The 15,203-nt window shown below is 32.7% G+C and overlaps 1 protein-coding gene across 1 annotated transcript in view; it reads right to left on the bottom strand.

Annotated features, from left to right (window-relative positions):
• Positions 1 to 15,203, bottom strand: part of LOC143235707 (integrin alpha-PS1-like) — a 144,092-nt gene that overhangs the window by 30,518 nt on the left and 98,371 nt on the right. The window contains exons 10-13 of the mRNA XM_076473919.1: positions 10,371 to 10,525; positions 6,019 to 6,123; positions 3,745 to 3,952; positions 2,716 to 2,865 (exon numbers count right to left, since the gene is read on the bottom strand). Of these exons, the coding sequence (XP_076330034.1) occupies positions 2,716 to 2,865; positions 3,745 to 3,952; positions 6,019 to 6,123; positions 10,371 to 10,525 (618 nt within the window). The remainder of the gene's footprint in view (positions 1 to 2,715; positions 2,866 to 3,744; positions 3,953 to 6,018; positions 6,124 to 10,370; positions 10,526 to 15,203) is intronic.

Here is a 15,203-nt window from a genome sequence, read left to right as displayed (position 1 = left end):
ATATCATGGTCACTTTGATGGTTGTGAATTAGGTGAAATGCACCTATTCCATATAGAAAAAGTTAAATGGTTTGTAGTCTTGCATTGGATTTATCATTTAAAGGTATTTTTTATGGCATTCTTGTATTTCTTTTAACCATATGTGCACAGGTGAAGCTCAAAATGCACATGCCATGATCTTTCATAGAGTGCCATTCAAAATATGTATTTGATATCAGAGTTATCAAATATTCATTTTATTCTACAGTGCTAATTTAGCAACAGTTCATCACAAAAAATAGTAACTATCAGGTACAATACACAAGGATACTGAACAAATCTCTAGATATGCATTTTATAGGTTCTAGAACTTATGCAAATACAACATACAAACTGTATGATGGACAAAAACATCTTTACTCTTCACATGAGCATCATCTTGCACTCCAACTTATCAGAGTCTGAGAATAAAGCTAACATTATCATTTCACAATGGATTATATTTGTGCACATTAATTTAAATGGTCATGACATCTTTGAGGCATGCAAGTGATTTTGGAAGTGAGAAAGAGTTAACATACACCTCGAACAGTGTAATTTTAAAGCTTATTAGATTTACAATTAATTTCCAACTTGAAGAAACCTGAAGTAGGGAATACAGAAAATGTGGTATTTTAATATACCATGCATATGTATCTTATTTTAGTGATATATATTTATTCTGATTTCATTCTTTGTTTTGTATATGTGTAGGTTTCATATGAGATACAGTCAAGAAAATCATTAAAATGATCTTGTTTCAAGTTACCTTTCATGTTCCTGAAGCATGTAATATATGTTACCACTCAGAGAGAACATTGCTTAATCCTATGCATATAGGCTGGGTGGAAGCCATGTTTAATGACATACATTCAAAATTTATTGAACTACTGTTTATGAAAGTAAGCCTGCAAACATGATTACATACTCTCTAACCCATAGCTATGATAAGGTTAATATGGCTTTGTGTAAGAACATTGACAGCAGTATCTTTCAACATTTGTTTAGGTTATATCTACAGATAACAGTTCCAACTATGTTGTAATAAGAAGAACTAATCATATGTTGCTCTGGGTAAATGCAAAGTTTCTTTAAAAAACTACAAAATATTGCACTTAGTTAGTTTGGAACTTTGTCTTCATTTAGTCCATCTTGTAATCCAGTAGTGGCTACTGTTCAAGGTAAGAATTATGCATACACAAATTGTGTCTGTGTTTCATTGCTTAATAAAGATTATGCATTTTGGTTTACACTTCCTAATACTCTGTTTAACACAGACTCAGTTAAGTAAGAGTTTTAACATCCATAATCAATACCTTGAGTGAACCTCTAGTAACAACTGTGTCTCATTATAATACAACTGGTTATGTGTTTTCAGATATAATGTTGTGGTATCTTGATTCCCATAATTTTATCATCATATACTGCTTAGCCCATTGCCATGTGGCTTTGGAGACTAGATTCATTACACTACAAAGGAAGAAAGTGGGAAGTCCCAAGTGCAAAGCCTAGAGATGGGAGATGTGAATATTAGACGTGAGCTTGATATTGGGATGCTGGAAATTAAGGTAAGATGAGACAGGAATTTGAAAATATGACTTGAGTGTTAAAATAGCAAGAAAGTGTCACTAATATAGCATTTGTAAAGGACAGGCTTAAAGTTACATGGGAAGTTTTCTAGTCACTTGTATTCATGGTACATTATAAAAGATTCGGCTATTGTTGAACCCAGTGAGGATTTCATCTATCTAGTCACAAGAATCATTAGACGAAATATTTTAGCTTTAAGGAGAGGGTAAGAAGTTCCAAGAATTGTTTACATGTGAAATCAAGATACTACTCAGTGTTCGAAAGAAACAGAGTTGTCATGTTAACTGCAGCAGTGTTAGAGTAACATTAAACATTCTCATTTTTGGCATGATATTAATCATCCATTGAAAATACTAATTATTTTTAAAAGGAGTGTTTCAGCCAATAATATCCTTCTTCCTGCATGTTTTATTTCTAGAATATCGGAAAGTTTGTACTCATATTTTATCTTATATTATTCTATCTTATTTTATCTATGTTCTTTTTCATATGCATTAAGTAAATAATAATTTTAATTAATTAATAGTTGTAGTAGCTTGTTCACCATTAAGCATCTTCTTGACAAAATGGTTATAAGTCTCCTATATTGCCATGTGACTTCAGAGACAAAAGTCATTACATAATAAAGGATTAATACAACTGTGTATAAGAACATTGACAGCATACGTGTTCAGCATTGAGTGTCTTCTTGACAAAATGGTTATAAATCTCATCCACCTATATTGCTCTCAGGTGCATGTGGCTCTGATGGTAGCATTATAATGAGGTAGTAGTGTATTTCACATACTTATATGGCAGCATTAATAATTGTTCAGTTAATCTGAAGATACTACATCATCAAACAATAGAACAATTTAGAAATACAATATCTAGTTTACATTGATTGAAAGATAAGTTGTGAAATATGTGTAAAGTTTTACTACGACACATCCTTCCTGAAATGCATTCCGTTAATTCATTAATATACAAAGGCTACAGTGAAAATTACTAAAAATGTTAAATGTAAAACGTTTAATATATAACGTTTACACAATTTCTTTCTTAGACAAACATATATATAAGATATAAAGACACATTTAACTATTATACTTATGTTGTTTTACTTACCTCAAATATCTTTAATGCTTTTTGTTTATTAAGAACTGGATACTTATTTAGATCAGGCAACTCGTCTCCTTCCTGAGGCAGAGGTGGATCCTCTTGGATTAATGAGTAAAGTAGCTTGAATTGGATAGGAGTTTGAATATCTGTTTTGTCCTTCATTAAAAATATTAAAGAAAATGATAATATTTAAAATATGAAATTCATCACAAAGACATTTTATGACAAAACATATGTTGCTTCATAACAATTATAAAACTTAACATTAATGGAAAAAAAACCCACAAAAACATTAAATATACATAAAAATAACCATATCATAGAGGGAAATGATAAAATCATAATTCACTATGTTTAAACAAAGTTTTTAAAAAAATATATATTTTTCTCTTTTATTAGCAAAGTTTGTTTTATTTGACTGCATAAACTTAAATATGCAGCATTGTGTTTTCAAAAACACTGTACAAAACTAGTGCTTCATTCTGCCATAAAGAACATTTGCAAATAAATTGGTTTTCATATTCTTCTACTATAACTTCCTAAAAAAAGGCTTAAAGCATCTGACTGATAGAATTTTTCTAGTAATATTGTTTATATAAAATCATTTGAAAACAACTGTAAGGTCTTGCATTTAAAGAAGCTTCACAGCAAAGTTTACCTAATTGGATTACTTGCACTACTAAGAGCTTTGTATTATGGCACTTAGAAACATCTTTCTTAAAAGACTATTTGTTTTACTGTTAATTAGCTGATAATAAGAAGAAACAAAAATATTAAAACCAAATAAACTGCAGATCTTCATTACTGGAATAATATTTACACAAGTATACTTACGTTCAGCTTAACTTATGTAATTGTATGATAACAAAAGTTGTCAGTCTCACTACTATGGTAGAATAAAGGCAAGAGCTTTTCACAGCAGATGATTATCGAACAGTAGGTGTGATATAACACATTAGAAATGAGCTTATTTCTTTATAAGTGCAAAAATGGAGAAGGTAAGAAAATTACAATTTGATGTAAAAATGAGTTTACCTTCAGGTAAATCACTTCTTTCTTGCACTTTCTTTCTCCCATTGAAACTGAAAGTTCTTCAGTTACAACATTTGGAGCTTCTACATCATAAGATGAGTTGAAAATTACCCGATAGTGTTTGACAGCGAAGGCAGCTTCCTCAATCTTATATCTGATTTTTAAATCAGAACCAGTATCAGTGATTTTAAAACAGGCACTGAATGAAAAGCTGTAAAAGTTATTAATAATTAATGATATTTAACAAAGCTTAATAATAGTGATAAGTAGAATTAACTGTATTTTAATATTCTGAAAACTGTAAATATATAACATATCTATGTGAATCAAAAAAGTTATTAGATACACAAAGTAAGCATGGTGTAATCCTATTGCTATCACGGTAAATAGTATATAAAGCAAGTTTTGGTTGACCTAAAAATATAGCAATATCTCATTTTTCTCTCAAAGGAATAGTATATTAATCAGCTTAAAAAAGTTACATTAACAGACCTGAAATTGTAGCTGTTAAACATTGTTGACTTTTGTTAGAAGTCATGACAACTATATACCTAACACAGACAAAAACAAAGAAAACTTTTAAATAACTTGATATACTTTTCCCGTAAGCTGTTAATATACTATATAACCTACAACCAGAGAAAGCAAGGTCCATTTATTTCAGTATTCATGTCTTAGACTGTTTGTTTGCTAAGTGCAAAACTACACAATGGGTTATCTGCACTATGTCCACCATAGGTATAAAACCTTGATTTTTAGTATTATAAGTCTATAAGCTTAACTACGGATCCATTAGTAACTTTATTTAACACTGTAAAAATGTGCTCAAACTGCAGTAAAAGTATCCCCAATCCTATTTATTATTTTTTTTCTTAATTTCTTTTTGTTTTATTTTAGAAAATTTTTTCCTAATTTGCTTCACATAAAGGCAGCTTACTTAGTATGTTAGAAAAAGTTTTAAGTTAAATAATTGAAAAAAGTTTGATACTTATATTTATTTATTTTTAGAGCATTTGAACAATATTATGTTTCAGTCATTAATTTCCATCACTATTACAAGTTACTTCATTAAATTAATGAACCGTTGGAAAAGTAAATAAAATCTTGTGTCATACATTTTCTAAATACAACAATCTTTCAGAAAATATACAAAAATTTAAGATGTTTTCAGGCGATAATCAAGCAAGCCTACAACACCACCATATAATGTTGGTAAGCCTAAAAGCACTTATGCCACACACATGTAAAAATAGTTTTTTTTGTAATGTAGCAAAAGATAAAACATAAAATACTATGTTACTTCACAAAAGCAAGTTTTAAATGCTTTCTAGTACAGGGAATAAAATCTTTTTCACTTTGTTTAAAATTGTAACAACGTATGTTGTTTAACATCAAACTCTGTTATTTGTTTATTTAATTTTATTTAATCTTTCCTTTATAAACACACGGTAGCATTCAAAGGTAAGACAGAAAACTTCATGCATTTGATAACTAATTCATACTGTATGTTTTGGGCTTTTAATCTTTTACCACCATAAGAACAATAATTTTGGAAATATCTGCCATGTGATACATACACATACAAAAGACAATATGCAATGGATGCACAATATGACGTAGTAGCTATCAATAAAACTTCAAAAATAAATAAAGGACATTCACAGAAATGGTAAAAATTACTTTTTTTGTGGAAAAATTAATTATGTAGTCAATATTTCAGCCCAATAACTTTTGTTTGTCATCATGGTAAAAGCAGGTAAATATAAGCCGCCTGAAATACTTTTTGCCACCTTGGTGTGCTTAATTGTCAAAATAAACACTTTTAATCTCAGGAAGAAAATACAAGTTCTTGACCTATGACCTTAGTATGTTCAAAGTAAGATAACAAAGTATTCAATTTATTGTAAGATTTGCACAAGTAATCTATTATTCCCAATCGAAGATACAGAAAGTTGATATCAACTGATTCTTATTAAGTAATGCAAAAATGGTGAATTAAACTGTCTATCCATATAAATTACTAATATCTTTGCTTGCAATAACGAAATTAGAAATTATATAAATTCACACATTCATTTCTATATCACTAATGGTAACTATTTCTTTTTATGTTGTAAGTGAAAAATACAAAAAAATATATTTTTTTTACTTTATTTTATGATAACATTAAATAAACAAATAAAATCATCACAAATAGTTCAATTTTGTATAATACACACAAATAACAGAAGAAATTTCATTTATTCTGTATAACAGCTGTAGGCTGTGGAAACTTACCATACTTGACTTGATGTTGGATCATCTATACATCCTGGTTTCTGTGGATCAATATCAGTATAATTACCAGTGACAGTTGTTTCTAAACCAATAATAGGCCGTGATCTATGTATTTGAAACCAAAAGAAAAATGTTAAGACAACATCATATTTAAATCCAATTGATAAATGTGAGTTTATTATTATTATTAAAGAAAACATTAAATAATCACCACAAGAAAAGGCTTGTATATCTAATATTTGGAAGGACATATGTAGTGATTTATTCCAGGCAAGACAAAAGAGATAAATTAAGACCTGGTGTGAATATAATGTTTTGTTTACAGAAAGAAACAAATGGTATAGATCTATGCTTTTAAAGGTTAAGTGAAATCAGTTAATAAACTATGTTTAAGTGAAAAGTACATTAATTCTTTAAATCTATAATTTTTTTATGCCACTGACCTGAAATGTGTTTCAAAACAAACAACATTTCACAGAACTTCAAGTCTATTTATAAGAGAGTGATAATAACATGATTGGATTAGTTTCCAGCCAAAGAAACCTAAATTATTATCAGACAATGTCACCATTTGATGGGTCAATTGAGATTTTTTGCTGGATGCTGGAAGTGTTTGCTCTCAAATTTAAGGAGTTAAAGAAGCTGTATTCAATTAAATAAACTGAAAACAGATTTTGGTGGAAAATTAACTGAAAATGGTTTGACTAGGTGCTTACAAAATACAAAACAACTAGTGACCTACCCAATTCCTTCTGCTGGTCTGAACTAAAGTTGTCTGTGCAGTTTTTGATCAGTGATCTCAAGGTGTGCTACCAATTGTGCATTTAACTGTTCTCATTGTGTGGTGGAAATAATACAACCCATGTTACTAGTTTGAGTCACTTTCCTCTACTAGTTACCTACCACTGTTAGAAACCATAACAAGGCTAGATCTTGCTATTAAAAAAATAACCATCCTAGTAAGTAAAATAAGTAAGCTTTGTTTTTCACAAGAGAAAACGTTTGCTTCAATTATTTCTTCAACCACAATGTTAACTATAGGTGTGATCTAAGATTGTATTTGTATAAAACTATAAAACACCACTTCTTTGTTATATGGAACTGTAATGCCATCATTTTCATAAACTTATGTAATATTGTCCTTGTGCATGTTACAATAGTTAAAAAGTGAACAAGGTAAAAATGATACATGCTAAAATATGAGATTTCTGTTTCTTCATTTTTTGATGTTGTTGCTGAAAAAGGTAAAACCAAATACAATTTTAAAAGGCCAATGGACCATAGAAAGCTAAAATCACAGTCAAGATGACAGTGTCACTGTCCAAAGCCAAAGATAGATTCTGTGTGTAAACATCTATAAAATAGCTCTACCATTCCTGATTGTAAGGATAGTATGAAAGTAAAATGTGAGCTACTGTGATATTAGTGTCACAAAGGTCACACAATGGTGCATTTGCATTAGATAAAAAAATATGATACGTTAAAAGGCTGTGGCCAGTGTGGAGCTTTGTAATGACAACTTCCTCCTTATGATCCCTGAGGAAGCTAGATAGCAAAAAGCAATAATAACAGGTTTGATTTTGAAAATATTATTGGAACCCCAAGCTGACTGCCAACTTGCATAGAGCTGAGCTCTGATCACAGGACCGTAGTCTATATACAGAACAGACCAGAGTAGAGAGACTTAGCTGCAATGTTGATGAGCTCATTCACCCCAAATGCCAACTGGTCCAGTATCCTGAAAAACTAGATACGAACAGATGACAAAAAGTATTGAGCAAGGTGGTTCAAAGTGTCAAAGAAAACAGGGAGAAAAGTCATGTGAAGCAATTCCAGGGCCATCAGACAGCTAAGAGAGCCTGTAGCAACAGTGCAGTCAAATTACTGGTTAGCTGTTACATAATTCAGGGCAAGAGAGATGGCATACAACTTGGCAGGAAACAAAAACTGTAAAGGAAAGTCTGTGCACAACCACAGAGTCACAAAAAACCATGGCAGGGCCCACAGAGGTAGCTGACTTTAAACCATCCATAAACAGCTATAGAGAGAGGGTTTGAATCATTTTTGGCATAGAGAAGGAAGTACTTCCAGTCTAGAGTATCCATCTTCTTTAGGTGATTTAGAGAAATATCACACATGCCATGGAAGAATGGGTCAAACACTAAACCCAAGTCAGTCATGTGTGCTCAGATATGGTGGCCAAAAGGTGGAATAATGGAACTTCTTTTACTAAATACAAGAGCCCATTAAGGACGGAACACAATCCCAGGTGGGGTACTGTGACAAGGAACATAGTTTAGTAGCGTACTGCAGGGAGAGTTGCAAATGTCAAAGATGAAGAGGTAGTTCATGGGACTCAGTGCACAAACACTGGATCAGCAAAGTGTAGGATGCCCCCAAGCAAACCTGGAGCCCCTGATTGTGAACAAGGTCCAGCACTCTAAGTGCCAGAGACCTGGCTGAACTGTAGACCAGAGATGCATATTAGAGTTTTTATCTTATGAGAGCACAATAGATGATCTGTAGCATAGAACATCGATTGACTTCCCAAGAGGTGGAATAGAGGATATGGAGGATGTTCAGTGCCCCAGTTCAGCTAACATGAAGCTGCTTGATATGTGGAATAAAAGTCAGCTTGTGATAAAAAACAAGTCCTAAGAACTTTATTTCTGGTACCAAAGGAAGAACATCATCACTGAGCTGAAGCTAGGGAACAGGATTCAATCCCCACTGGTGGCAAAAGTGCATGCAAACAGTTTTCAAAGAAGAAGAAAACCATATGCCACTTTCCAATGCATAACATGACTGAGGGCAATCTAACGCTGCCTCTTGATAAACCTTATGTTCGATAACTGACATGAACTGTGGAAGTTGCTGGTGTATAGACTGTTTGCAATAGTCAAAGGAAGTTGATGAGTAATGGTATCAATCTTAATACTAAAAAGTGTGGCATTCAAAACACAGCCTTGAGGGGCTCCAAATTCTGGTGGGAATGAAAAAGAAAGTGTTGAACCTACACAGACCTGGAACTGCCTGTTCAGTAAAACATTTTAAATAAAAATAGACAAATGGTCATGAAACCAAAAGGGGTATAGGTCATGTAAAATTCCGTACCTCTACATCATGTCATAAGCCTTCTTAAGATCAAAGATGGAAACTAAATGCTCCCTTTTAAAGAAGGCTTCCCTGACTGATATTTCAAGTAAGTTAGGTGGTCCATGGTAGAGCACTGTTGTTGAAACCCACAATGGTTCAGCAGGAGAAAATTGTTTCATTCTAAGAGTCATGCGAGATGAGCATTAACCATCCTCTCTGAGACTTTACACAGACAGGTTGTTAGTTTGTTGGAATCTTGGGATCCTTCCCAGGCTAAGAAAATGGTAGTATTATAGCCTGGTGCCAAGCACCAGGAAAAATGTTTTCCTGCCAAGTCCAATTGAAAACAACCAGAAGGATAGAGAAAGAGACAGAAGATAAATAGCATTTCACAATGAACATTGTCAGGTCCAACTGATATACTGTTGAACTGATGAAGGGCATATGCTGGGTGACAAAGCAAAGCCATACCACCATGGGTTTCAGCATCACACAACCTACCTTTCTACTGAAGGAAAACTGTCAAAGGGGGATGGCATTGGCAAGATGGAGAAAAGTTTCCTGTAAGGAGAGACATACTGGATAGTATGAATCAATCAGGGCTTTAATGTCATCCAATTTGGAACATAAACCTCAACAGTTCCACTGTATCAGTGTGACCATTGTTATTTAGTAGGGGATGTTTCTCTTACTGAACTTAAAATTTTGTAAGAGTAATGACTCAGTAAAATCAGTGGGAAAAAAAAAAAGCAAAAGAGATAATTAGTATCATCCATGTTTTAAAATTTATTATGAAATAATAATCTAAAATAATCTAGTTTAATAAATGTTTCTTTATGGTTACATATATTTCTAAAATTAACAAATTATTTCAACATGCATATTTTTCAAATTTTCATATAAGCAAAGGATTTATAAAAGGCAAGTGTGTCAGAGTTTAAAAACCTAGGTATCTAATAAATATTCACATCACAATCAAGGATTTGTTTTTATTAAAACTGGAACAAAAAACTCAGATTATACAGTTTGGTAAAAAATCAGTTTTAGCTTTCAACTTTCATGTGAAGATATCAGAATATTGGAAGTCTTAATGAGTTTTAATGTATACAGGTTTTCTACAGGAAAAAACAGAGAAAGAAAGAGAGCTTATGATTTTGTTCTCTGTAAAACAAAACAACTAGGGTATTGTTTATTATAATAATTTAAAAAATTTAAAAAACTGAAATTTGTTTTAGCTACACCACTCTACTTCTCACCTCAAGAGAATAGCAGTATCACTTTCATAAGCTCCAATGAGAAGGTCTGGGTAACCATTTGAATCCATGTCCAACCCTCCTGATAAAGAGTAACCAAATGTTCGTAATCCTTCTTTTGGCAGAGCTTTCACAGGAAAATCTGATGGTCTGATGGCCTAGATTTATAATAATATATACGGATTAAGTTAAAAACTCATAAATTATTGGACAGTGATTTAAACAACATGGAAAGAAAAACAGAATTATTTCAATGAAAATGTTAATGGTAAACTAAATATTCACTTCACATATGCAAATGGCATATTAACGTAAAAAGTATTTTGTACATTAACTGATGGTTTCTCTTTTACACAATAATTAACATATGTAATCCACTCAACAGCCTTGTCTTTAAGTAAAGTATTGATTATTATGCCACTACATTTTATGAATCTTTGGCCAAACTTTACCTGTAAAATAATCTGGGAGTTTACAAATTTCAAATACGATTTCCAGGGCTTGAAATTCTTGGTACTTATTATGATTTTATTACTATGATGACATAATAAAAGGCTTTGAAATGATATTTGAAACTCCTTTCTCAACACTTGTTTTTAAATATTTTACCATAGCTACATAAGAAGTATCTGCACAAGCTACAACTACTTTTAAAGTGAAAGACTAGAAAAAAAGACAGCTAATCAACAGCATCTCCTACCAATGCTTGAACTACTCTACTCAAATAACAGGATGTGACCATTACTTTTATAATGCACTGCAGCCCAGAATGTACAGCATAATTTTCTGAAAATAGCACACAAACCATAGACCCTGAAGTCAAGGTCTGATACACTAAAAACTAAGCCACAACTCCCCTTTTGTTTTTATTGTATATACATACAAGACAGGAAAGACTAATTTGGTAATTTTAAAATAAAACTCTTGCCAACAAGATGACCTTACATAAATTTATTAAGCAACACCCTCAGTCCCTGGATTTAATTTCTACACATAATTAGTTTAATCATGAATTTCTTTTTTACATTATTAATTTTATAATTTCAAAATTATCCAATACAAGCTGAAGCCTAAAAAACTAGTTCTTTTGGATTACATTAATATTTTAAATAATCTTACCAAAACAGCTGAGACCTGTTGATCAAAAAGTTCATGACATAAAGTATATTATTTACTAACCAGAAAAAACAATAAATTTAAAGACTGGATATGTGACATGTTAATGCTGTATATAAAATAACCCCTTCTTGTATTGAACCAACATTTAAAATTGACTTTACATAATTTAAGTTGAGATGATCAAAGAAGTTTTCTGTTTAACTTTTGATTTGAGTGAGAAGTTACTAATATATAATATCTTCCAGATTTACTGATTTTGAAAAAAAAATCTGTTTATAAGTTTTCCATTATTACTTTTTATCCACTTTTCCAAAACTGTCAAAATTATTTCACCTGAACACAGGCTATCATGGGAAGAAAGGGCAGGATAATATAAGAGAAGATAAGTATTATTGGGAATATGTTTTTAGTATAGGAAAAGGTAAATGTAATCTTCAAAAACACACTTTAGCAAGAATTCCACACTGACAGAGTGGAGAAGTCAGTGAGGGCAAAATCCACACACAAAGTGTCCACATAGATATAGTATAGCAAACTAGTAGTGTCCACACTACTTCTAGAATGGGTATGCTCTTTGCCAAAATACAATGTGAAATCTAAAGCATGGACTGTAAAGGCCAATCAGCCACATAAAAAAAACATAGAAGAAGGGACATCTATAAAAAAATTGGTTCCTCCTGCAATACCAGGCTCATCTAGTCTGGAAATACTGTCTATGCTCACAAGAACTGTTCAGGCCCAAACCATGCAGATGAGGCCCCATGTCTTGTCATTGGAATTACAAATCTAAGGTGTAGTGGCTAGGAAGTAGGAACCATGGTGTTATATAACTATTATAGTAATATGATATTAAAGGAACCAAACCTAAAAGTTAAAGATTGTTGCACATCAAGCCACCAGAATTAAGAAGAGAGGGCAAGCAACATAAAAGTAGACAAGCTCTCACCTCAACCTGAAGAAGGAGAAAATACAATAAACCAAACTTGGAATAACAGGAAGCCCAGGAACTCAACCTGAAATTTACAGAATGTTGTATGTGAGCTACCAGAATTAAAAGACAGAAAGCAAGCAACACCTAAGTGAACAAGTTTTTCCCTGAACCTGAAAAAGCACAGAATATAACAAACCAAACTCCAAATTACATGGCAATTCATACTTCACTCAACCTGAAGAAAACAGAGATAATCTAATCTGGGATTATGAACCTAAATTCCAATTCCCAAACCTTAGAGGCAGGGTAACACTTCTGCCCCTTGAATTATGAGAAAGACGCAAGACAAACAAAGCCAATCAATTGCTCAAAAACTTGATGCTCTACATGTGAAATTATAAGTACTCAAGAAACCTCTTCCATAACTCTGGAAAGTAATATTATGACCAAAAAGAAGGGCCATGGTCAGCACAACCATAATTACAAGGCTGGTCTTTCTCCTATCAGACATCTGGAAAAAAAAAAACATACAGGATTTTGTGTGAGAGGGTATCCAGCTTTGTCCTCTTCTCCTCGGGTGGAATAAAGTGTTCAAATATCAGTCAGGAGGAATAAACTCTGTCCACCACTCAAATGACTGAAAGTTTGGAGTGATAAAGACTCCCATGCTTCACTATGGAAAAATTGGAGGAGATTTGCATTAAGGAGTACTGACGGACAATGCTCCAGGGATGATTCAATAGGTGAATCACTATTCCTATTTTGAAAAGCAAACCAACCCTTATTTATTCAGTCTAAGGGTCAGCAGAGATGGACAAAATTTCTTTATTCTTTGCTCATGATAGTCCATAAAGGACAGTTCAAGGTAGTTTTATGGAATACCTCATTTCAACAGAACTCATTGATACCAGACATTTTATTTACTAGTCTATTGGTAGCTAGTGCAGATTTGGAAAAAACATACCTGACCACACAACACTCATCACTCACAAGCGAGAGTATGTATAATAGCTACAAGGGGGGGTAGCCAAACCATATCCAATAAGGAAACTACTAAATTGTGCAGTATACAGGTGTAAAGTGTGGTCCATATACCACAGCCTGTATAATTTCCTCCGGTGGATAATACATGAGCTGAAAGGGATTTCAAGATATGTTGATCTTAATGAGATAAGAGTTGAAAACGTTTCTGCTCCTCCCCAGAAAGCCCAGAGTAAATCATACAAACTAATTGGAAAATCCAACTTGTGAATGTGACAAAAAATAGTTCACGTGATACAGTAGGTCTCAAAGGATAAAATGATGGTGACATGAACCTGAATACCTTCATTGCATGCCACATAACATTGGAGAACCAAAACCATACATAAAAGGTAATATGGATGCAGGCAGTTATATAAGTGTGAAATGGAGGGAAGATGAAGAGAAAAATGCTTATCTTTTTCTTAAGCAGCTGAAGTTTTGGTTGGAAAAAACCTGTATGAATAGAACATACCCTAAGTGAAATGGTAAAGAGTCCTATTAATGTGAAGCTTAGACATATCTAAATATTGAGACCCACTAGCCAACAACAGAAGAAACTAAGTCTTAATTAAGTGAAAGATGATATAGAGAGCATGACCCCAAAGGTAGGAACAATAAGGCACTGTGATATCTCAATTAGGAACCTTCAAGGACGATGAGAATGGAATATCAAAAATGATTTCAGAAGTAATGACAAAACCAGAGACTCAAACACTTTTATTTTCTTTAAAAACAAAAAGCAGCTAAAAATCAGCCTTATATTGGGCAATATATGAAGACACTACACCATTTTTGAATAACCATATCAGAAATTCAGAGACACGTGACACACTGGAATGAGAAGGATTAAATCTATGTCTGAGAAACCACTGATGATAAATAAACCATTTCCACTGATAAACGTCCAAAGAAAATGCCAAATGGACCATATTAATAAGAATGCCACATAAGAAGTCGCTCCCTGATGTTGTGCAATGAGCTACATAAAAGTCAGGCATAAAGTAAGTGATAGACAACTTCTGGAAAACTAAGATTGATTAAGGTCAAACTGTAGCATCTTGTCTAAAGCCTCAAATAGAAAGAAGAGGATCTAACCTCTGAGAGTCAATATAAGGTTCTCTATGTGATGGAGAGCCAATGCATGTTGATCCAATAAACAAGAAGGACAAGGCATTAGCAGTGCTCTCTTTCACATGATTAACAATTTTCCTCACATCCACAGCAATGCCTGGTATAGGTGGCAGGACAAGTTATCAGACAAATGATTCTCCTCCAATAAAGAAGTAGAAGATTTGTAAGCTACAGGAGAAATATCTCAAAATTACAAACTTGGCATAGTAGTTGCAAAAATGATTCATGAGGCAGAATGTCTGCCTGAGGTTCATGATTAGCTGTCTGAGCAAAGGAAGGTACTGGAAATATAGAAACTAAATCCTCCCCAGTTTGTCCTTGGTCCCCAACAAACTCAGCCTCAAAGTCAACAGGAGAAAAAACATCAAACTGCAAGTAAGACTCCATCTCTCTGCATAAGAAGAACTGTATGCCATCCACAAAAGGCAGTCCTCCATATAACATATTATCTTTACTTGCTCTGTCCATAGGTAGATGGAATGCTTTCATAGCATATCCCCAACAGTTGACATTCTAGATTTATCTTGGATGGTAATATTTTATTTATTTTCAAATTTACTAATGTATTGAGAAACTATAGAAACATAATTTCACAAATGAATGTTCACATTAATTTTGGCACTAGATGTTAC

Source organism: Tachypleus tridentatus, chromosome 12 (genome assembly GCF_004210375.1).
Source record: "Tachypleus tridentatus isolate NWPU-2018 chromosome 12, ASM421037v1, whole genome shotgun sequence".
NCBI classification, from domain to species: domain Eukaryota; kingdom Metazoa; phylum Arthropoda; class Merostomata; order Xiphosura; family Limulidae; genus Tachypleus; species Tachypleus tridentatus.
The sequence above is the reverse complement of the archived record's forward strand: the minus strand, read 5'-3'. Positions and strand labels throughout refer to the sequence as shown.